General features: G+C 44.7%; 1 protein-coding gene across 1 annotated transcript in view; it reads right to left on the bottom strand.

Annotated features, from left to right (window-relative positions):
- Positions 1–2,970: 2,970 nt before the first annotated feature.
- Positions 2,971–25,080, bottom strand: part of LOC142564321 (uncharacterized) — a 66,399-nt gene continuing 44,289 nt past the window's right edge. Inside the window, exons 9-11 of the mRNA XM_075675276.1 lie at positions 12,277–12,421; positions 7,030–7,167; positions 2,971–3,238 (exon numbers count right to left, since the gene is read on the bottom strand). Coding sequence (XP_075531391.1) covers positions 3,125–3,238; positions 7,030–7,167; positions 12,277–12,421 — 397 coding nt within the window. The 3' untranslated portion in view covers positions 2,971–3,124. The remainder of the gene's footprint in view (positions 3,239–7,029; positions 7,168–12,276; positions 12,422–25,080) is intronic.

The following is a 25,080-nucleotide window of genomic DNA, read 5'->3' on the forward strand; positions in this document are numbered from 1 at the left end:
GGTGCTTCTTTACTATTCAAGTATTGCACGTCATTCAAATGGAACTGAAACATTGTATATTGTCCTGTGTACGTTTTGTTACAATCAATGTGACCAATATAAAAACTGGCCTTGCCCACAGCAGGTTAATTAGAAAAATTCTGGTGATATTGAATGCTTCCGAATTTAGGCGTTAAATTTTGATTTGGAATATACCAACCTAGCTAGCACAGGCTAAATATATTTTGGATATTTGAACTTTGCATTGTGACACTTTCTCGCTAATCTTTGAAGTCTTGCGAATCACGTATATTTGATCTTGCGCAGAGTCTGAATAATTCGACTAATTACGACTTTTTTTTAAAATCCGATTTGTAAGAGTTGACATTCGTGCTACTAAAGACAACAAACAATGACTACGCAATTTCTGAGTATGTAGACTTATTCGTTTATACAAAAAGTCATGCTTCGAGAAATAGCTGCCTTCCATCATTTGCGCCATGACAACCTCATTTTTCCACGATGCTGCACTGAACATGAAGGAATTGTTGTGTAGGTCGTAGATATTGGTAAAATAAAACGATGGAATAAATAAATCAAGCATATGAACATAATTGCTGTGTCTTTAGTCGTCTACACGCATTCGGTACCCATATTATTTTTATTCATTCGTACGACAGTTTTCTCCTGTCTTTCAACCATGTTACACGCTTATCGCAGTTCCTCGATAGAGATCGCCTGGGCTAGTGTTGCGATGGAAATTGCCATGAAAACGTGCAGTGTGCTTGACAGAAGACAACCATTTCGTATTTCACCATTCCGGACACCCACGAATACTTCCAGAAGCCAATCGCGCATTCATGGAGGTTTTCACAAGGAAATAAATTTCGTTTGTATTCATGTAGTAAGTCTGCATTTCCTCAAAATTGATACACTATTTTTATTTCGCAATGTACACGTGCTAAATAATACCCATGACAGACAGGCAGCTCCAAAGTCTTTGCGCTAGTGGAAGTCACCTGTAAAGGTATCCACTCATATGACAAAGGAGAATCTGCTATTTTTCATGTGGTCTCTTTGAGAGAATAAGGTACCCCAACTCCGTTATGCGCCTCCAGAGGTAATATCGCACGCAGCTCATCCCCAGCAGCATATTTGCCAGAATATAGTGCTGCTTTTAAAGTATGTGAGTATATCAGAGTCAAGAGGTGGCCGACGACTATGTACTATGTACCTTGAGGGTAAAATAAATAAATGAAATGACTACCGTCCTCCACAGAAAGTGAACAGGTTGTTCTGACGCGTAGTGGCCGACGGGTAGTTTCCCGGGGGCACTGAAATTTATCATCGTTTTATGTCCTCCCCTCTGTTCAATTTTCTTTAAGAGTGGTGATGTAAAGGTCGTCATTGAATAATAAGCATGCCACCAGTCTATGGCTGGCCTTGGGGGCAGAAATCCCTGTATATACTTGTCTTTTTATAAAGGGGCTACACATGGTTTGCTTGGGATAGAAAGTGCCTGGCGTCAGTTCTCCCGTCTGCGTTTTCGACACACCCGCATCTACGCCTATACTATAAGTATTCCCCACGCAGCAGTGTTATTCAGGAGAAATACTTAGATTTCTAACGGCTGGAAAAAATTGACCGTCTGGCGTTGTGGCACCAAAATTAAATGGTACCAAAATGGTACCAAACCAACGACCTTTGCTTTGCTGGTGAAGCAGCGCAATCACACGGACACAGAGAAGACACACAAGACGACAGTCGCTGCACTCGCAACTATGTGTCTGGTGTCTTGTGTCTCTTCTCTGTGTCCGTGTCAGTCCGCTGCTTCACCAGCAAGGTATGATGATCAATCACCAACTAGCCCAACTTTCCACATTACTGACCTTCGCCATTAACAACGGCATAGTTAATTCCTATACAACTTGTAGGAGGGAGCGCGAAGAGGTAGCCGCCGTAGCCACTGTTTATCCAGGTCGGCCGAGCATGGTGCCGCGGAATCTGGGGAGTGCCCGAGCCCATGGCAGCTCAGGTCGGCCTCTCAGGCTCGGAAGGTAGCTTCCGAGCCAGGCAAGCCATGGCTGCCCTCATAAGCGCCAGCTAGCACGGTCGTGCAGGTGGAGCCCGCTAAAGTGCTCTATTCTCGCGCTACATGCACTTGGGCCCTCTTTTTCTTCACCGGCTCCGGAGGCTTAGCCGCGTCACTACAAGTCAATTAAGGCACTCGAACCTACGACCTCTGGTGGGAATAGAGCTCACGATCTTTGGTGCTAAGTAAGGCAATGTTAGTCAAGGCACAGTAATTAAGACAGAATTAGCTAACGCGCTCTAACCCACATTTGGCGTTAAATAAGGCGAATGTAATCAAGATATGCGGAATTAGATTAGAGTTAAGACAATCGAATTAGGATCTCTGGTCGGAGTCAAATGCACGAGCTTTGTTGTTTATTAGGTGGAAGGTAATTAAGGCACGGATAACTAAGGTAAAAATAACTAAGGCACTCGAACCCACGAGCTTTGATGGGAGAAAATAAGCAATAGAAAGCAACAATGCATTCGATGAGAATGTGAACTTACTTAACGAATGACTCGTGAGTGCGCAGGCTTCCGCCATCATCCAGTTAACCGTATGCTAAAGTGACTGTCAACTTTTAACATTAACCATATTTCTGACAGTAAGTAGCCTATAGGCCAGAGTACTGAAATTTTCCTGCATGCAAATAATACACGCAAAAACACTTATTTAGAAGGTGGATGAGTCACATGTGATACAACTATGTATCACATGATTGTATCACGTGGATGTCACATGAATACAATAATAAATAATAGGCGCCACTGCTGTCACTTCCGAATTATAATAGTCAACGAAATAACATTACCACATCATTAGCCTATAGCGGAAGCAACGGTTATGCAGATACTTCGCATACTTTATTTCCAGCGTGTTGGCAAAGCCCCAAGTAACAATTACTGCAAACAGATAAAATTGTTTTGCTGTGTTGTGCATCTTTATTGCACGGTAAAAGCCCGAACGCATTGCAAGAAATTGTATCAGGAATCGTACCAGGAATCGCACGAACAAAATTTGTATAGTCCTGTGGTGATATGTGATTTGAAGGCGCAAATTTTTTTCCCTGTGTTACTTATTCAGGGCATCCGATACCTGGAAATTAGCGGTTGCGCGATTCATTAACCAGTTGTGTAATGGTGGAGGTTTACGTGGAATATCCATGCAAATCTTGGAAATGCAGACCTGTAAAAAATAATCACTGTGGTAAGAAGTTCCAAGCATCGCATTTGCACAGGCAATTACATGCACGCTTTAACAGTTGCCTTAATTTATGCCCCATTAATTTGGTTTTATTACATGCCGAGCAGTTATTCGATAACTATTTTGGTAGAGACGAAATAAAATTTAATGAAAATACCAAGAACACAAGGAGTTCTTGAATCATATCAAGGTATATAACCAGAGCAGTTCGCACTGATAGCACATTAACTATACCGGTGCTAGAGGTTGCATGTTCGCTCCCAGCCCAACGGCCATAAATAGTACACATTGTGCTGGGGCTCAATGAAACAACGCCTAGTGTACTAAACTTACGTGCAGAACAAAAAAAAACTTCATGCTTTTACACCTCGTTTGCAGTCCCCATTATTACGTGTCTCATAAGTATGTCCTGAATCTGTCACGTGAAATTTAGGAATTGATATATTCTGTTATCATTTAAGGGCACTTCACACACCCTCCGGCACCTTCTATGTGTATTTGTACCTAACTGTTTTGCCGCGTACTTGCATGACTGCGTATTCTTTGGTCGAATGGATAGCGCGTCGGGCTGCCCTGCTGAGGTAACAGAGCTCGAATCCAACCATTGGACCAAATTGAGTCACTGAATTTATGGAACTGTAAATACGTGCTCTCCTTCAACGAACATTTTTCATGCCACCATTGAAGGCTGTAGATGCAGGACTGGCTAAGAGAAACTCCTTCACGTAGACTTAGAGCACTGCGTATGCACCACTGGGTCTGTGCTGGTCTTCAATGAACATCCTTTGAAGCCAACTCGGCTTACTGAGTATGTGCCACTCCAATGTGCCGCTCCCCAATGAAGAAATAGACCCCTGTAATTTATACGATGATGAGCACCATTGAACCCACGTCACAAAAGCTTCCTCAGGGGCAGCAACCTGACGCATCAGCAGGCTGCGACACAACTTCACTGGTTATGTGCAGCTCTTCAAATATCTTGAGAAATTGTATGATCGAGTAGGTGCCACTGAGTATGCGGCAAGCGAGTGAAGGATTCTCAGCGCTCGCAGGCACTGGTGGCTGACGCTTCAAGCCTCACAGGCGATTCGGCAGGCTTAGCAGCCATGTGACTAGATGACGCAGCGTGTTCAGAAGGAAGCGGGATAGAGGTGCGCGGTTGCCTCATGGCGCGTATATCATTGTTCGAATGCACCAGCGCGCCATGCAGTGCGGAGGCCACATGCATGGTTCGCGGTGGTGGTGGCGCTATATGGTGCCCAGTGTTCTTAGGAAAGCGCGAAAATGAAATCCCCCTACAGGTAACGCCTCAAACATAACTCGTTTTGGCAGTGACAATACATTGTCTCGCTATATTGATTCAATGCTCACGCACTACCGTGGACCGTCAATGTATAATGGGTTCTGGCTAAATCATCAATGCGTTAGCATTGTTTAGGTATTTCACGCAATTTCTGTGTCATGTCTGTCTGTCTGCCTGCCTTTCTGTTGTATCTCTGTTTTTTCGCCTACCTTGGTCACTGCCTAGCCAGTGGTCAAAGGGGCAGCGCATCGGACGCTGTGCTGAGGTAAGATGGTTCGAACCGAACCATCGGATCAGCTTGCGTCACTGAGTATGTGGCTAAGGGTAAATACGTGGCGTTCTGCAACGATCCTCTTTCATGCCGTCATGGGTGACCGTAGATGCGGGAATGGGTAGCACCGCTGTTCGAAGGAAGCCTGATGCCGGCTTGGAGTACTGGGTATGTGCCGCTAGCTGCGTGCAATACTCTCCGATGACCCTTTTCGATGCCAACTTGAATAACTAGGTATGCGCCACAGGGAATGTGCTGCTCTACGATGACATAAAAGGTCCCTTCAGTTTCCTCGATCCTCAGCGGAATCGACCCCACTACGCAAGGTATCCTTAGGGAAAGCTACCTCAAGCAAAAACTGGTTGCGTTCCAAATACCCTTTACATGCGCCGCTTTTCAATTAACACATTTCACGGCAGCACCTTAACCAGCTGGTCCACGACCACACTGGGTACGGGCCACTAGTAGTAACTTGAGTCACTTTGCTTGTGCAACTGATTATGCGGCAAGGGAGGGCGCAATTCTCAGCGTCCGCAGGCACCGGTGCACCAACCTTCTCGTCTCCGACGTCACGCGCATACTTCTCGGTAGTACCACTTGATGGTGCAGCGTGTGCGGAAAGAAGCGTGAGAGTGGAGCCCGGTTGCCGTAGATTTTTCCTTGGCATTCGAAGGCATCGGTGTGTCATGCGTTTCAGAGGACACGCACAGGCTTCGCGATGGTTGCGCTAGATGGCGCTCAGTGCTATTACAAAAGCGCCATATAGGAGTCCTACAGAAGTACAGGCCCGATAGCTCGTTTTGGATAGAGGCAACAAGGTGTGTTGCTATACTGATTCAATGCTAACGCATTGCCGTCTACAGGGCTTCGCCGCAGTATTTTATAATTCCTTGAGCAGGAGCTTTTGGGCCAGCGGCTGAAAGGGGCAACAAGCCAATGGCGTCGTTTTGTGGATAGATAAATAGCTGCACCCTTGTACCGGAGCGCCAGGCTCCTAATATTTCTTGAATAAGAATGACCGTAACTAGCAGCTAGCCATGATAAATGATAGGTGTATAAATACTCTGTAAATATTAAGTCCCACATGCTATATCCTCGCGCAGTTTTGTATTTGGCTGATAATGCGCCTGACATGTTGTTTCATTGCATTTCATGAAAATGCAGTAATTTATGTTATGAATACGCGATGTGAGAGAATAGTTTGAATGAGAATTTTCCATTTTCAGGATCACGCTGGCAAGTGAAGTGTCCTTGTCATTTCGTTCATGGAGATTTATATACAGTAGACATAATTTGTCCGTTTTAAGTGTATTGTTCTGTAGCAATATCTTTGCTGTATTGAAGATCTGAACCGGGAAGTTGTTGCGCGTACGTGTAGCTGTTTAATGGCTCGTGATAAGATACTGATAACCGTTAAACTTTCGGTACAGCAATGCTCAGTTTAGTGACTGCCCCTTTCTCCGCATTCGGAAGCTATTAGGTTGTTTCAAGTGAGAGCATGAAAAAAAATGAGGCGTATAAATACAAACCCCCTTAAAGTTGGGATATTAGCAGCAAGATTCTCGTCGTTCGTCGAAAACAATCCAATGGGTAATGCTCGTTCACCATATTTACATGCCGCACCGTTGATCTTAGAGAAATTGCTTGTGATGACATACTTTGAGAGTATACAACGCTATTGAAATGCAAAATAGATTTGGATTTGACATGCCTGCCCCGCTATTGAAGGTATCGTTTAAAAAAGAACACCTGCGTCTTACCCACATAGGAAACTTCAGAGCACTCACACTACGGTGAAAATAAACCACTTCCGAAAACCAACATGATATCTGCAATGATGTGGCCTTCATTATATGTACATCCCCGAATTGTTTATGGTGTTTTGCTAACCTCTACATCTCTTGAAGTCCACACAGATACGTACAGGGTTGTCTACTCTTAGTACGAACAGCGCGCAGCGTGTTCGCGTCCCGCGCTGCACGACCACGCTGCGCCGTACTATTACTAATAGTAGAGGGCCCTGTACCTACAACTAATCACGTTCGACCGTTGCGATGGTATAACAATCACAATATGGTATTTTCCATGGGCTGCTGCAGCATTGCTTAGCATCTAGATATTCGATTCGAAATGCTAGTGAACTTGAAATGCACAAACTGGTTTCGCCCACCACCCAAAGATTTGTTGTTTTTCTTTTACCTTTTTGTTTTTGTCACGAGGCCTGCGACAATCCAAGTAGTCTGGTGCGTTATGGATGTTGTGAAGTTTCCCACCATCTGCGTCCTTTGTTATACAAACTAGAATGCACTTTTGTATGTTGTTCTCGTCGGTGTAATGCTAGAAAAGAGAAAAAAAATCACCTTCGCAGCCATATGGGGAACGTTTATTTAGGAAACTGCTACAGTTTTCTAATTCGGTAGAAAAGGTGCCATGACCAACGGGACCTGCAGACCGTGAGCAAACCACGATGCGCTTTGCCCACGTAACTTTCGAGTGACACATTTTGCTCCCACCTCTTCAGAGCGCGCCCACAGGAATGGTCTTTGCTAAACACACATTTATGAATCAATGAATATGTGGTTAGTCTGTTTTATATCACATGTTTAATGATGCAGAAGGAAACGTTTTGTTGTTAGCGCGGGTAATCATAACAATGCATGAAAGTAAAATCTGCACATTCCAGAATACTCTCATCTGAAAATACAACAGAACTAATCTCACGATAAATGCCATGGTAATGCGATTAACCATCGAGAAATGTAGCCACACGCCGTATTACTGAAGCCACCATTATTTAATATATGTACGGTCGCCGTCACACTTCATTTGCTTCGGCTATATGCGACATCCTGGTGTGTAGTCCTACTTTGCCTATGACGTCACTTGCTAATGTCTACCATGAGCATGGTGCCGTGGCCACGAATGTATGACGCTGATGTCCTCACGGCGATAGTATTACGAAGAAGTAATAACGTCGATGGAACAACCAAGGCGGTATGACTACAATGGCACGAAGACAGTGCGATGACGATTAATTAATGACAATGGTGATGTAATGACAACGTCATCACGACAGTGACGGACATACAATGAGATGTTGGCGAATGAATAATGACGACGGCGTGACTTTGACGGTATGACCACGCATGTATGATAACGATTGCCTGACGAGTACCCATTGGAGACGATGGCAGGTCAGCGGCGGCACGTTCACGAGTGAATGCTGACAGCATTATTAAGATAAAATGTCGAAGAAGGAAAACCGTCAATGGATTAAGGAAAGCGGTATGACGACGATAGCATGATAACTAAAGGATAACGTTACTGAAGCTATCACGATGTTAGCACAACAGGTTGACAACGTTGGCATTAATATAATGTTACAACGACTGACTGTGTCAGACGATAATGGTGTGACGACGATGAAATCACACGAGCTGCACGTGGAAGTTAAAGTGAGGCATATGGAAGGACCCTGATGGCATAACAAAAGTGATAGGACGAAGAATGCATAACGACAGCTGTATGACGATGCCGCAATGCCGACGAAGGTGGCAAATGTACTAGGTTATTAGATGACCGCCATGATAGGACGACCACTACATCATGAAGCCTGCATGACGAGAACAGCATGACGAGAGCCAGATCACGAGGCTGGACCGGCAGCATTGGCATGATAACGACGATATGGCAACGGAGGCATGATAGCGACTTTCTCACACGACTTGATGACGATGATAACATGACAGTGGCGGCGTTATCACGATTGAATGATGTCAGCATAATTACGATGGAATGATAAACATTGTTGATGGGGCGGCGAAAGCGGTATGATGACCAAATGAGGACAGTAGTGTAGCGATGGCTACGGGATGGCGATGGCGTGACGGCGACGGAATGGCGAGATTCACATGAGGAGTTTAAAATGACCACAATAGAATGACTTCGGCGACATCACGGAGAGGGTACGACGATGAATACATTAAGACGATGTTATGACAGTGCACGTCGACGATACAATGACGATGATGGTATGACAATGGTATGTGGCCAATGGTTTGACAACATCTGTATGACGGCAACGGCACAACGATAACGCTGTCACTAAGTTTGTATGATGAAAACTGTGTGAGGACGACGGCCTGGCGTAGCCGGATAACGAAGCTGGAATGACGATTATAGAATGAAAATGATGGAACGACCACGATGGCAACAAAATTATGTTGTTACAATGAATGCAGGATGTCTTTATGGCCATGATGGCGTGAAGACTAGCGCATGACCAGAGTCATATGACAAGGTTGGAAGGGCGACGGAATCACAACTGCGACTGCGTCACAAACACGAGCGTATACTTGGTATGGGCTTAGCTGGTAATTTACGTGAGTTTTCAACGTGTGACTTCGAATTAAGTGAGTTGATGGGCGATTCAGTGAGATTTATTGTAGTGTGATTCCTCGGTTCCGTTATTACGAGTGTATATTTTATGACGTGAATACAAAAGAGCCCGACTGATAGTAACTCCATGAGTCGAAGTTGGCGTACGCGAGATTGATTATGGTGAGTATAGTACGAGTGAAGCCGGCTTAGTCCTTTGAGCTCACCTGAGTAAAATTTTGATGAGTCTCCGTGGCGCTGATCTATTAGTAAAACACATAACTTGTGAGTGAGTCTGTGTCAGTTCTGTATATATTGTCGACCTACATATGTGAAGTATGTGATGAAAACACAGAAGTATGTGATGAAAACACACGATTACACCATTTTAAAATGCGCATTGGTTTCAGTGTGTAAGCAGGACATCTACATATATGGGTGACCGCACAAACAGACCACCACAAAAAGGGAGACACGTACATGTATGTACGTGCCTTCCTTCTTGTGGTCGTCTATTTGCGCTGTTACAAATATGTTTCAAGATGAATAATCTCACCTAAAAAGAAGTATTGATGAAGGACACCTACCTACGCAACTATTTTGGAGGTTTATTAAGACTGCACCCACCGTAGTTGCTTGGAGGTTTTGGTGTTGCGCTTCTAAACACGAGTTCGCGGAATCATATTCCGACCAGGGCGACCAGATTTCGATGGGGACGAAATGGAAAAACATACGTGTTCTGAGATTTAGGTGCACGTTAAAGAACCCAAGGTGGTCAAAATCATGCCGGAGTCCGCGACTACGGCGTGCCTCATAATGAAATCGTGGTTTTGGGATGTAACACACAATAATTATTTGACATTATGACTGCATAGCTTCAGAAAAGTAACTGAATTGGATAAAATCAAAATCCTGTTAATTACCTAAGCGTAAAAAAGCTGTTATAATGACTGCCAATTGAGAGCAGTGATCATTTACTGTGGATATTCTACTAAATGCCTTTTTCATGACCAGTAGTAAAGGAAACAGTGTTTTGCTTGATAAAACAGGTTGCTTGCGAGGAGACATCTCATAAGGTTTACTTAAAGGGGCACTGACACAGAACGTACGCTAAATAATTACAGGAAGGTTACAATGCTGCGAGCTCATAGCTATTATCTGTTAAGTATCAATTGAAAAGGCCGCTCATAACACAGTTATTTTTGTTTTGAAGTTCGAAAAATCGGGGAATGGGAACGTGAAGCATCTATCGATCTAGTCATTCGGTTAGGCCCTCGTTGTAATCAACATTACGTCACGAGTTACGGTAATTGATTTCGGTATCGTGCGAGGTTGTTTGCTTGTCTCGCCATTCGGAAGACGTTTCAGCACTGTTCACATTGGGCGTATTGCCCTGACCACAAACAAAGCTTGCGCGCAAACGTCTTACCATTTGCGGTTGGTCAGGTTACCGGTGCTGTGACCTGCAGTAGCAAAGCTTATGGCTACATTCTTGGAGAATTTGATTAGCTGCAATGCATTATATTTCTTTGTCGCGTCAGTGCTGCTGTCGAAGAAAATTATCATGAAATACGTATGTTAACAAATGTGCTGCTGCGAACAGTGTACATAGCTGTTAGGCAGATTATGCAATTTGTAGCATGAGTTTTGCAGCGCTGTCTGGTTAGACACTGCGTTAGCAGATGTCACTTCAAGCGTTGTTCATACCGGAAACCACTACGGTTACCTAGCAAACAAGAAACGTTCCGAAGTTTCCGGAGACGCTAAAGCATCACCAAAGCTCTATAATGCAGGGATCATACTGCGTGGAGGACTTCCGTCGAACGAAGCATCAGCATAGTGCAGCAATGCACACGTTTCCCATCAAACGAGCAGACCAATTGAATTAGGAGCACAGGTGGCTCAATAGACAGTGCGCTAACGCGTGTCACAGTTACTTACAAGCGCGCCTCTTACGTCACGGATCATGAAGGGCTCCTCGAAATCAAAATCGAAGTGCGCCTCAAACTCCAACCCTCCTCTACATTTAAATGTAGCTGGTGAGAAAAAAGAACTGCCCGCCTGCGCTAGACTGCACAGTCTGTGCAACTCTGCGCCTGCACAAGGCTGCACCTGCACAAGTCTGCAGCTGCACAAGTCTGCAGCTGCACAGGTCTGCGCCTGTGCAGTCTTGCGCAGCTGCAGAAAACTGTGCCCGATTTTCCGAAGTAGTCTTGGCGAGTCAAAAAAATATTAGATTTTCGCTCCTTAAACCGTCCTGCAGATCATCAAGGCGGCACTGCAATGCCACCTGTTCTTTGCTCACTGCTTCAGCAAAGATGCATGGTACGTCAGTGCTCAACTTCCCACCTGCTATCAATTCAATGGACGCTTCAACAGCCGGTACTAAAACTGTGAAATCGGATCCTTTCGATGCAAGCGCTTCTTGGTTATATATAAGTTGATCAAAAGCATCCATTATTTTTTTACGCCGCGCGTGACACTTCGAGGAAATAGCAGCAATAGCTGAAAGCACGTCATCCATAGGCTTACAGCCTGGTTCCAACTTAGGGGGACCAGGATTGTACTGAAAGCCGCCGCACAATAATGAGCTTTTTCGCGACAGACACACATGTAGACAAACTTGACCGCAAAGCTTTTCGGTGCAAAAAGAGCAGCAAACAAGCATTGCTCGTTCGTTTAGAGTACAAGGGCGTAGTACTACTAATCTGCACCAGGAGACAGAAAGGGTTCCTGAGTGACGAGCACATGCCTGCCGCTTTTCCGTCTCCACTATAGGCAACCAGGTTATGCCATTCGTTTAAGAGCTCTTGTGGCGGCGCTCTCCGCAGTGATTCGGTTGCGCGGTAGAGGAAAGGAACAAAAGGGCAAAGGTTCAAATGTGAATAGAGCTTTTTTTTTCATTTCTAGTTGTCACAACCCTGATTTACGGACTATCTTCTGTTCTCCCCACCCATTTTTTGGCTTTCCGGTAAATACCCGTTAGGATTTCGCAGATCCGCCTAAATGTCAGTGCCGAGCACAAATCTATATATTATTCAGCGGGAGGTATATATTCGTCCTTCTTACCGGCAGGTATTCCACATGGGATGAATTACTGTGGAGGTATCTGCAATACCGAGCTCCGCTCAGGATGGGCTTTCGGAAGATGGCTTCAGACAGTGGTGGGTAGTTTCGAGCCTCATTATTTAAAAGGCATTTACCATATGGAGCTCTGAAACAAGAAGAGTTACTTTGTCCTGGGGTAATACGACTTTCAATGAAAACTAAATATGAAAAGATTGAAACTGTGACATATTCGGGAGATAATTGTCACCTGAGCAATCTTAGTAGAGAGGGCAAAATGATATTTTATGTCGTATTTTATCTTACCTTTATCTTACCTTATCTTATCTTATTTTATCTTATGTATTGGGGGGATCCAAATGATAGAGGATGTGCACTTGCTTGCATATCCGCACTGTAGTGCCCATCAAGGAAGCAGGCACCTGCTGCGGCGCAAGAATACAGCTTCACATGTGCTCTCAGATCTGACATTGTTTTGTGCCCGCCTGTACATGAATGATCTCCGCAAGAAATATTCGTTCAGGTAAATCTGTTCTGTAGTGCGTGAGGATATCACCCACTATACCGGAGCTGCGGCCGCTTTCCACTCTTAGTATGCCTCGCTGCTTGACCATGTGAAAATTGTGCAATGGGGCGAAGCTTAATGTAGGGAACAGCCATTGCGTAGCGTTGGAGTCTTGTTCGCAGTTACTGTGGATTGAAAACCCATACACGTCCAGGAGCTTTTCAATGATTTTATGAACCAAGCGTTGCTTTTAAGGAGAGTTATTTCAACCGCACTTCAAAACTTGGAGAGCCCTGAATTGTCTTTGATCTTACGAGTTCACGCAGATTGTCATCACGTTGCTTATTGATCTGCGTAGCAAATTTTTTTTCGTATGTCCCCATACTTATCAGCATTTAGTCACACTTGTTTCATTTTTAATGCAGTTAACATTGTTTCATACCTATCCGAATATTTTGGTATGGTGATCGTTTCTGGCCCCTTTCGCGCAAACTTTGACCATTGTTTACCTGCGACTGGGCATGTAACCGATTAAACAATATCGGTAGCGATAACTTGGACAATTGGGTGCGTGAAACTAGGCATGTGTGTTATTGCACACGTGTCCGAATAGACGACTCGTGGTGTTAGGCTTGTGCAAGTTGGCATGCGACACTAGGTATGTGAAGATTCTTGGCGAATCCTGCTTACTGGATATAGGATGCACGGGTGATGGTCGGACAGATAAGCAGAACAAAATAGGGTAAATGAAAAGTCGACAATTGAAAATGAAGGAAGTCAGCTACATATAAATAAAGAAGTCAGCATCAAAAGCAGCCAATCTCACAGAAAAAAAATGCGGTGAACAAAATGGGACTACACCTTGCATTCAGCGACGCAGTCAATAGAAATGCAGTTGCCGGTAAAAAAATGGAACCCCGCTACCATAATGTGGAAAAAATAGGGAATACATTCAGCGAGAGCTACGTTCTGCCGAATATTTTTGTATTGTCTCTTTCACTGCTGTTTTTTAAGACTGTTCAATTATATCACATATAGCCTCAATTTCCAATTGCATGCGCGTTTTATTACAGCTGCATGCTACAATCAAATAGTGCGTCGCTAAGTTAGATATTTTTTGATGAATGGTAGCTATTAGCAAGTTCTCAGCATATGCGGTTGCATAATTTTCTGCCTACCAAAGACACCCGCATACAATACTGAGTAGCTAAATTTTGGAGGAAGCTAGAACGCTCCAGTGAGCCGTTGAAGTTCACAGCAAGCCACTTCACAGTTCTACAGGCCATGAGGGTGCAAGTAAGTTCATTGCTCAGAAGCCATGTCTTACGAGAGCATGCACACAAATCCCCACTCTAGACTAGTTCAATTGAAGCTGCCCCAATGATGGTACTTGCTTCTACTTGCGCTTTCAGTCTTTTCACTTATCACGAGCGCCACGTACCCCCCCCCCCCTATACGAAACTTTTACTCTAACTGCCCCTCTGACAAGAGACTGCGTCTACTTCTCTTTGTAACCCCCGCAGGGGCGTCTGCGTCAGCAGGCGTTTGGTGCGGTGTGACATCATGTGCCCGAGCACACGAGTGGTGGACCCTCCCGCGTGTAGCCGTGCGCGGCTTAGCCGTGTCTAGGGAAAGAGGGATCCTGGGGGTTGATCCAATGCTGGGTGTTTGGAACTTTAAGGCCCCCCGGCGGAAGCAACGAACCTCTTCGGCCTCGGCTTCACATAGACGGCGCCTCCAGACTGATCCACCTGGGGCAAATGGGCAGTCACCTTTTCCTGTCCTTCTCTCCAATCTTTGCCTTTCTCTCTATCCTTTTCATCTTTGCTGTCTTCTTTCCCCTTCTTCTCACTTCGGAATTTCCTGGCGGCGAGGGTTAACCGTGTGTAATGTATCCAATCTTGGGTATATACATTAGGTTATAGTGGCTGTGTACTGATGGCGCTGGCAGGTGGCATTTATAAGAATATTGTCACGTCCCGGTGTTCGACTCCATGGTGGGTGGTTGGCACAGGTGCCGAAATTTCAGTAATTTCTATGGCTTATAGCCAATTCCCAAAGCTACCCGATCGACCTCTTTTGAAAGGAGGCCGCACCGATGAACCCTTCAACTTTTTTCGCCAGGAGGAAAGATATTTTCCCACATTTTTACGCCATCCATACCGAAACGAACCAAAGGACTGTAAGAACGCTTTCTCGAGTTGCTGTTGCTAAGCGCCTCACTGACACACTGGGCCCTGGATACAGAATTACGAAAATGGCCAGTGGCGAGCTTGTCCTTGAAGTTCATGACAAAACACAACACGACCAATTGGCAAATCTTGTTTCATTTGGTGAAACCCCAATTTTAATAACCCCTCACTGTTCCCTCAACAGCACAATAGGTGTAGTTTCTGAGCGGGACATTCTAGAACTGACGGAGGCAGAGCGCCTAGAGGGCTGGAAGTAGCAGCATGTCACGGATGTGCAACGAATCAAGATCCTCCGAGACAACAAGGAAATACCCACAAAACACCTGATCCTTGCTTTTTCTACCAGCACACTTCCCGAAAGCATCAAAACAGGCTATATGAAAATTAATGTCAGACCAAAGATACCAAATCCACGACGATGTTTCAAATGCCAAAGATTCGGCCACGGCTCTCAGAGCTGCCGAGGCCGTACCACCTGTGCAAACTGCGCGTCCCATGAGCACCCTGCGGACAACTGCAACGACCCACTTCACTGTGCGAACTGTGACGGCGAACACGCCGCTTATTCTCGCTCCGATCTTTCATGGAAGAAGGAAAAAGAAATCATAGCCCTTAAAGTAAAAGAAAATATATCATTCAAAGAAGCGGGCAAGCGTCTCTATTGCACATGGACCTACATTTTCCTAAGTGGCACGGCTGGGGGCACGGCCACAGTGGTACTCGGCGGCCGTTAGGACCACGCAGAGTGGACAGGCGGTATCGCCACTCACCCCAACTGCGGGACCAGCTAGTGCTGGTCCACCACCCAGCAAGACCCAGCTGCCCTCAGGGTCTGCAGTCTCTAGTGCTTTAAGGGGCTCTGCTCGCTTAGAGAAGCCCGAAACACCCCCGAGCGGACACCGTGAGCGGACATCCAACGCCTCGACGGAGGCGATGGATACATCACAAAATGCGTCGGCGTCCCATACGCCGAATGCTCGGCCCAGTTCCCAGGAGCGCGCCAAAAAGGACAAAACCCGCATCACGGGGCCTGGAAAGAGCCCTGTGGGCTAAAGTAGCTTCTCTCTCCTAAACACACAGCACATATTAATAACAACATTCATGCGTCGATATTACATTGGAACGTTAGAGGTCTCATCCCCAACCTCGAAGACGTCAAAGAACTCTTAGATAAATATAATCCCAAGGTGCTGTGTGAACAAGAACCACATCTAAAACCAACACAGTCAGGCTTTCTGACGCTATTCACCATGTTTCACAAGTACCGTGACGTTGCCAACAACACTTCCGGCGGTGTAGCAATAATAGCTGATAAGTCCGTTGCATGCCGTACTCTGAAACTTCAAACACCTCTTGAGGCAGTTCCGGTTCGGGCCTTATTGTTTGGAAAACTAATTAACATTTGTTCTATCTACATACCGCCCAACTTTCGGCTCCATCAAACAGAACTCGAGGGATTAATTGATGCCCTGCCAGACCCATACATACTGGTTCTGGATTTCAATGCACACAATGCTCTTTGGGGGGACTTACGATGCGATGCAAGAGGTCCAATAACAGAACAAATCCTCTTTTCTTCAGGTGTCTGCGTACTATATAAGAAACAACCAACATTTTTACAGCCTCGCAAGTACCACATTCAGTTCCGTAGACTTAAGCAAAGCATCCCCGACTTTAGTACCCCTCTTAGATTGGAAAGTTATTTAGAACTCTTATGGCAGTGGCCACTTTCCTATGTGCGTCAAATCTACAAAAAACATGATCCTTCCCCACACGTCCCTCGATGGAAGATTGCATCTGCAAACTGGGAAAAATTTAAGGCGATGACGTATATGCCTCGAAACGCTCTTAATGATTTTAATATAAATGATGCTGTTACCTATTTTACGCTCTTATGACTTACGCCGCGTTGGAGTGCATCCCACAAACGAACGGGGCCCCGAAGAAAAGGCGAGGGCCTGGTGGAACGGGGATTGCAGGAATGCACGAAAAAAACAGAATAAGGCTTGGGATATGCTGCGCCACTCTCCAACAACTGAGAACCTTAATAACATCAAACATATAAAGTCACAAGGAAGACGAAGATGGCGTACTGCTAAAAGGGAAAGCTGAGAAAAATACGTCTCCAGCATTAACTCCTACAAACAAGAAGGAAAGGTATGGAGTCGATTGAAAAAATTAGTAGGCCACCAACCTTACCTCCAGCCTTTGGTCGATGTCCAAGGCAATAACCTTGAAGACCAGGCTAACCCTCTGGGGCAGCATTTCGGGAATGTGTCCAGCTCCGAACATTATTCGGAGTCTTTCCATAAACTAAAACAATCTGCAGAAAGCAAGCCGTTCAATAGAAAGTGTGGTGAAAACGAACCTTACAACCGTCCTTTCAGTGTTACGGAATTCAGAGCATCATTAAACTTTTGTCAAAGCTATGGTCCCGCAGCCGGCCGTATTATGTGTGAGATGATCAAGCATCTTGACTCTAACGATCAAATGGCTCTGCTTTCCCGCTTTAACACTCTTTGGGCAACTGGGTTCCTTCCACTGGCATCGAGAGAAGCCATCGTATTACCCATTCTAAAACAAGGTAAAGGTGCATCCTCAGTGAAAAGTTACCGTCCCATTGCTTTAACAAGTTGGCTTTGCAAACTTTATGAAAAAAGTGATAAACCGCAGGCTCTTACATTTCCTTGAAGAAAACAAACTCCTTGATCCTTATCAGTGCAGCTTTATAGAAGGGCATTCTACAACAAACAGTCTTGTTCGCGTGGAAGCCAATATCCACGACGCTTTTATACACAAACAGCTTTAACTGTCTGTCGCCCTCGACATAGAAAGAGCATATGATACAACGTGGCAGTTTGCAATATTACGAGATCTTTCAGAAATTGGTATTCGGGGACTATGCTTAAATAATTGGAAGCTACTTATCAAATCGCACGTTCCGTGTTAGAGTGGGGAATGCTCTGTCCAGACCATATACACAGAAAACTGGGGCGCCGCAGTGAGGCGTACTCAGCTGCACGCTTTTCATCATAAAAATGAACTCCTTGCGTTCAGCAATACCCCACAGGGTGTTCTTTCTATTCCCTATATGAAGATGATATACAGATCCGTGTCAAGTCATGCAACCTCGCAATCTGTGAACGACACATCCAAATTGTACTGCACAAAGTGTCTAAATAGGCCAGAGAAAATGGCTTTAAAATCAATCCCAATAAAAGCTCACGTGTGTTATGCACCCGAGAGGACTGACCGCAGATCCCAATATAGACTTAAATGGACAGCGCATACCTGTAAACAGAAAATACAAATTTCTGAAAGTTATTCTGGATAAAAAAATTAACTTTCATTTCGCACCTAAAACATCGAAAGAACAAATGCCTAAAAACAATGAACATTCTGAAAATCTTGTCACATGCAACAAGGGGCAGTGACAGGAAATGCCTCATGAATGTCTACAAAAGCCTAATACGTACGCTCCTAGACTACGGCGCCATGGTTTACCAGTCTGCCACTCCAAGCGCGTTAAAGGTTCTTGACCCTATTTTTCGCTTAGGCATCCGCCTGGCTACCCGTAACTTCAGGACGAGTCCTGTAGAGAGTCTCTACGTTGAAGCCAACGAGTGGTCGCTTCATCGTCAGAGGTTCTACTGCAGTGTCCGTTAATTTCTGAAATTTAACGCGAACCGCCACAATCCGTGTTACGAAATCATAAACTACATCGCATCTGCTAAGCTGTTTGATAATAGACCTGCAGCTAGAGAACCATTTTCCCCACGCGTTAGAAAACTTTCTGAGGAAATGGAAGTTCCGACTCTTGAGCAAAACCTTATGGTCCCAGCGACGCCACTGCCGCCGTGGCAGTGGCAGCACATAGAATGCTATACATCCTTCGTAGAGGTTACAACACACGCTCCAGAGGCACACATGACAATGCATTTCTTAGAACTCCAGCACAAGTGCCCGTACACTGAATTTTACACTGACGCTTCGAAGTCGAATGCTGGCGTTTCGTGTGCAGCTGTCGGCCCATCGTTCTCCAAATTCAACGTTATGCACACGGAAACGAACATCTTCACCGCAGAGGCTTACGAAATACTCTCTGCTGTTCAACAAATCAAGAAAACAAAGCTGCAGAAAGTCATTCTACCTACAGACTCCTTAGCTGTCGTAAAATCTCTGATGTCACTCGAGAACCTCAAGAATCCCATACTCACTAATCTATATTCACTCCTGTGCAAATTATATTCGTGTAATAAACACATCAGAGCATGTTGGGTGCCTGGGCACAAAAGCATCGAGGGCAACACGCTTGCTGATAAAATTGCCTAATCCATTACAGCAAAAGCTGGAAATTCTTCCATAGGTGTCGCACCTTCAGACCTAAAACTATTTTGGCGCAAAAAACATAGAAGGCATTGGCAACAGATGTAGGATGCTGAAACTTCGAATAAACTCCATTTAATTAGGCCACACTTGGGAAATTACGCACCAATAATGAAAACACGGCGCACTGAAGTCATTTTCTGCCGCCTTAGGACAGGCCATACCTATGGCACACACTCTTATCTATTGACCGGTAGCGAAGTTCCAACCTGTTGAAATGTGGCGAGACACTGACCGTCCTCCATGTCCTGCTGGAGTGTCGGGAAGCGGAATCTCAAAGGACAAGGCACTTCCCTCTGGCGTACGGACAGCAGATACCTTTACACCCATGTAATTTCCTTGTTGCTGACCCGCTTATTAACCCAAAAACAGTTTTTAACTTTTTACAGGATGTTGACGCATTACAAATACTAGGCCTGCAAGTTTTGTTGCACGGCCTCTAATCAGAGGCTGCTGCTGCGAAAGCAGCGCTTTGTATAGCACTTGCCTCCGGGCAATTTCCATTAAGGATCTCGTTGAGGCAGTTGTGCCACGCAGATATATACGTTTTTGGTATCTCACACCTTCATGGTATAACATTTAGGTTACCAGCACACCTCACAAGCAATCGTCATTATGTTAACATGTTCATATGTTGCTTCTTGTCTTACGCCTCTATACAGCCACACTATATCGTCATAGACAGCCACCATACCCTTTGTTATTTTTCTCGCCTAGTACATAACACTATTGTATGGCGCTCTTTGGCCATGACTGGCCCTTGCGCCACAAAAGCCAAAGCATCATCATCATCATCTCTTTGTAACACATGGTCATTTGCCCTGAGCTTCTCACACCCGAAAAATGAAAGGCAGAGCGGCAATAAAAAGGCTACACTCATGTAAAGTCACTTTGGTATACGGGTAAGCAGACTAAGGGCAGCGTTTCGCTTCATATATTGTGTAATAGAAGAAGCCGATATCCTAAAATAATTGTTGCAGATAAGTGAGTAAGCTGTGGTGGAGACCAATTTGGGCCCCTGGAGGTTACTATTGCAATGCTACTTTCTGTTATGATTGAAAGCCGTATCCTCAAACCCATCGACAACCTGTTACAAGTGGGCCGACTGTTATCAGCACCTTCAAGTCCAGTGTTATGAGTGTATTGTCATTCAAATCGGTACTGCCACTGCATGTGTGGTAGGAGAGACTGCTAGCGTAGAGATCCTAGCGGCAACAATAGAGTTTAATAACTCAATTTGTACATATAGTTGGTTTTTAGGCCTGCAGGAGCACATATAGCCATCTGTAAATTTAGGCTGAACATCGAAGGCCACAACCTATGGCAAAGTAGCTTAATGTGACTGTTCAGAAAAAGAGTTCAAGAGCGAGTGCCCCCATGCCGAATGCTAAGTCTGCGAGTGTTTCTTATGCGCAAGGAGGTTTATTATAAGACCTCCACTTTTTTGGGTGGCGTCTGTCTAGACTGTGTCATCCATTAACGTGTTTATACAAGTACATCATAAACATCTTGAAACTGTCCTCATTTCTCCATTCAGCAGAACGTGTGTTCTACTACACAAAACATTTGCAGGTAATGGTTAAAATGCTTATTTACTGCAAAACTGAAACCTAAACGCACATTTTAGGTCAGTCATCGCACATGCAGCTGTATTGTAATGTGTGTCTTTGACATGGCGAGCTTACATACGGGCATTGCGTTTTGAATATCGTGATCTTTCAAATATCAGGTGATTCTAGCTTTGAATAAAGAATTTATTTTGTTCGAATCTTCTCCCACTTTACACTTTGTATGTTGCGGGCCATTTATGGTGAACGATGTTTACTGGATATAGGTCACAGGCTGTCTGCCGGATATACATATACAAATGAACTATTTGTTCTTTGTATTGAGAAGTTACACGGTCGGAAGGAATGCACGCCCGCATACGCAAATTAAAGCAAACATATGTTTGGTGTTCCGTCCGGTGACCGCCGTTTGTCAAGAGTGACCTTACTAGAGAGAGTTAGGTTGCTATATTTCTGTTTTAAGGCGGTGTCTTGGGTATAGTTTTGACCAGCACAGTAAAAAGAAAAATTGTTCATGTATTGTGAGGATTCGCAGGGGCCAGGAAGGCGTCTGCATTCCCCAGCATAACACCCCCACAGTACAAATATATTGTGACGTGGTAGTGATGGTAATGAACGCAGTAGCAATATTGTGAAAGACAAAACTAACTTTTATTCGGCGAACTTACACCAACAAAAACAGGCTGCACTAAAACAATTGCGGCGAACACATCCGGCGATTGGTGAAAATGTGATCGGGGTGTCAAGCTAGTCGGCTCTTATACATCAGTCGTCAAATGTTCCAGAGTAATCGCTGCGACCCGCGTGTCTTCCACAAAGTTCTACACTATTCGCGTCGCGCATACATGCAATAAGATTACACGAGGTTCAGTGACAGACATCAGATGGAACCATCGATAACATTGCAGAAGCTACCAATACATGCAGGCGCGTCCTGCGCTGTATAACATTTGTTAGGCGGAGAAATGTTGTCTCCTGATAATGATAAACAATTGCATTACATATACCGTATGTATACTTGCATACATTTCGACCATGGCAAAGCCGTCATCAGAGTAAGGCTATGCCCCAGCCGAAACTTCAGCAAGTGCGGTGGCCCGGACTTTGCAGACCGGACCTTCGGAACATTCTTTGAAGTTTATATATATATATATATATATATATATTCTCTTGCCACACGCACGCACGCACACACACATATATATGTACACATATGGAGAGAGAGAATCAATTTTCTTTTATTGCTTTCATACACGGTGCTACAGCACTCAAGCCCAATCCTCTAATCAACGAATGACACGCGACTCGACAGGTGAAATAAAACACATTTAAAAATTTGTTCCTTGTAAGCCAGGGTTTTCACATGCTTGGAATTTCATGCATGTGGCGTGGCAACAACTGTTTTGCCGTGTAACTGGCATTTACTATGTAATGATGAAGACAAACTTTCAGCGACACCTTCTTTGCCGAAATTTTTTTGCGCGCCTCCTATTGTACTGTGCGGCGTGGCGCATTCATACAAGGCCCACCACATTGTGGCTGACTCAACACGCTTTGTACCTGAACAAGTGGTTCACTTCCTCTGCAATGACCATCATGATTGTTGCAACTGCTGTTCATCATGTAAATCTGCAACATGTTTTTAATTGTTATACGCGAGCCATCGCTTACGGAAAACAACCCAAGGATTGTTCTGCGGGGATTTTTTGGCAGCTCTGAACTAAATGATCCAGCTCTCTCATCATCGAAAAAATGTGTTTGTTGTCCATTGGAGATATGAACGTTTCTAATGTGCGCATAACCTTTGTTAGAGTACCGAAGGAAGCACCTAAACGGCAGTGTCCTTTATTCTGATAGCAATTATACAGACACTCTAGGCAAGTTTTTGGAGTCGTCGGAGTCGCCGTCGCCATCGCTTTGATGTTCAGTACATATTTAGGTGTATGTATTGAGCATGTATAGTTATGTCCTATAGGCAAGGTAGATGCTGTTCCAGTCAACAGCAAAAGTTGGTCAAAACATATTTTCGTTTCTTGACTGAAACACTGCCCTGAACATTTTCAAAATGACAACGTGCAAGCAAATGCAACAGATATTTTCTTTCACAGCGCTTGCATTTTATGCCAAATATTGTCTACTTCCTGAAAACTCTACATAAATATCAGTGCTCACAACCTAAAAGTGACACAATCTAAGTGGCATTGTTCTCAATGGGCAGCGCAGTGGCGCTTCTGTGATATTATTGGAGGCCGCACATGAAATTTTAGAGCATTTTATTGTGTCAGAAGTTTTGACGGTCACTCGCACGACATATCCGCGCTAGTTGAAATCGCGCATAATTAAAACACTGTACAAATAATTCAAGTGTAACGTTATACCTTGCTATTGGTATGGGTGCTTCAGCCTTCGGACGAAACTGCCTATTTCTTTTGTTTATTTTACCGCTGACAAGACTTAGAAAATCTTGCTATGCTTTGCATGAAGGCTATGTATAATCGGCCCTTGGAAAAAGCGGAAGCCGTTCACTAACGATGGATGCCCAGTACGCCAAAATTGTCACTTTGATTTATGCTGTCCCTTCCTTCTGCATGTCTTTAATTGAGGGAACAGAATTGAGGGAAAAGCAGCATCCAGTAATTACGTTCAAATCACTAAATAAAGCGGCATATTTCAATCTTTCAGCACGCATTACCCATAGTTTTCAGAAAACATAAGTTCTCTCCCGCTTCTGGCCCTTTCAGGCAAACAGAGAAGCTTGTGAAGCGTTTTGTACAACCCCTAATTCGGTCGCTGACGAGGGTTGCTTGTGACCCCTAAATGATGTGTCACAGACACTCCGAAATTGGCGTGTAGTTTTGCTGCTATTATTCTTTATGATTTTCCAAATCACGAATTTCATGGATTTTGTATTAAATTGAAAAAGACTGAAAACTAGAATAAAACATTAAATTTAAACTATGGGGTTTTCCTTGCCAAAACGACTTTCTGATTATGAGGCACGCCGTAGTGGAGGACTCCGGCGATTTCGACCACCTGGGGTTCTTTAACGTGCACCTAAATCTAAGTACACGGGTGTTTTCGCATTTCGTCTCCATCGAAGTGCGGCCGCCGTGGCCGGCATTCGATCCCGCGCCCTCGTGCTCAGTAGCCCAACACCGTAGCCACTGAGCAACCATGGCGGGTTGGAATAAAACGTTCTTGAGAGCTTCTAGTCGCACTAACAGCTTCGCTGTTAACTTTTATTTCAGGTCGTACGCACGGTGGCAATTGATGATGTGCGAAGCGTCTTGCAGGCAGCTGGCTGCCACCGTTCCTTAGTTTTCTGCAAAGCGTTCTCAGACAGACGAACGCGTTTGCGTAACTGAAGTATAGTGCGAGACGTAACCATAACAGTCTGCGATGGCAGCAGCAAGACGACATCTATGTTGGCGATGATCATACAACGGCAGCAGCGTGGTTCTACAGTGAGAGTTTGAGACACATTTACGCATGCTGTTTGTTGGGTTCTGAACAGTACAGAACGGGCTCAACCAGAACAGCTCAGGTTGTGATGTCATATGCGACCCAATGGTATGCAATAGCGAGTGCATGTGTCTATTCCCGTGAAATCTATGCTAACGCGATGACGGCAATTGTAGTCCGGCGAAGAAATATTACAATACACAAAGGCCATACACGAAGCCGCTACTACGTGGCGTAGTTCCTATGTACGCAATGGTATCTCGCAAGGCCAAAGTACTGGATAATGTGAGGCCATTCCGAAGGGAGTGCTGTCTAATACAACGCCTTAAGATAAACGCTACCATATCGAAAGAAGACTAGGAATTGGAATGGCAGGCACGTGCCAAATGTTTCGAAGACGTGGCTTGCTTTAGAACGAAAAAAAGTGTGCGGGCCATTGTGACCTCTAGAGCAGTGAAACGTGCTGCATATGCGTGAAGCACTCGGTGTGCCTTTCTTGGGGGGGGGGGGGGGAATCTGCTGCTGATGTTCACAGTGCGTATGTAACTCAAGGATCACCGCCGGAATGAATACGTTTAATAGACGCTTGCAATTGCGTACCTGATCTTTTAGTGTGTTTTAGGAGCCCGCTTAGAGGTATTTCGTGCTTTCTTTATTGAAAGATCGCTTAATACCATGAAATAAAAATGTGGTC

The sequence above is a fragment of the Dermacentor variabilis genome, chromosome 11, assembly GCF_050947875.1.
Source record: "Dermacentor variabilis isolate Ectoservices chromosome 11, ASM5094787v1, whole genome shotgun sequence".
NCBI classification, from domain to species: Eukaryota; Metazoa; Arthropoda; class Arachnida; order Ixodida; family Ixodidae; genus Dermacentor; species Dermacentor variabilis.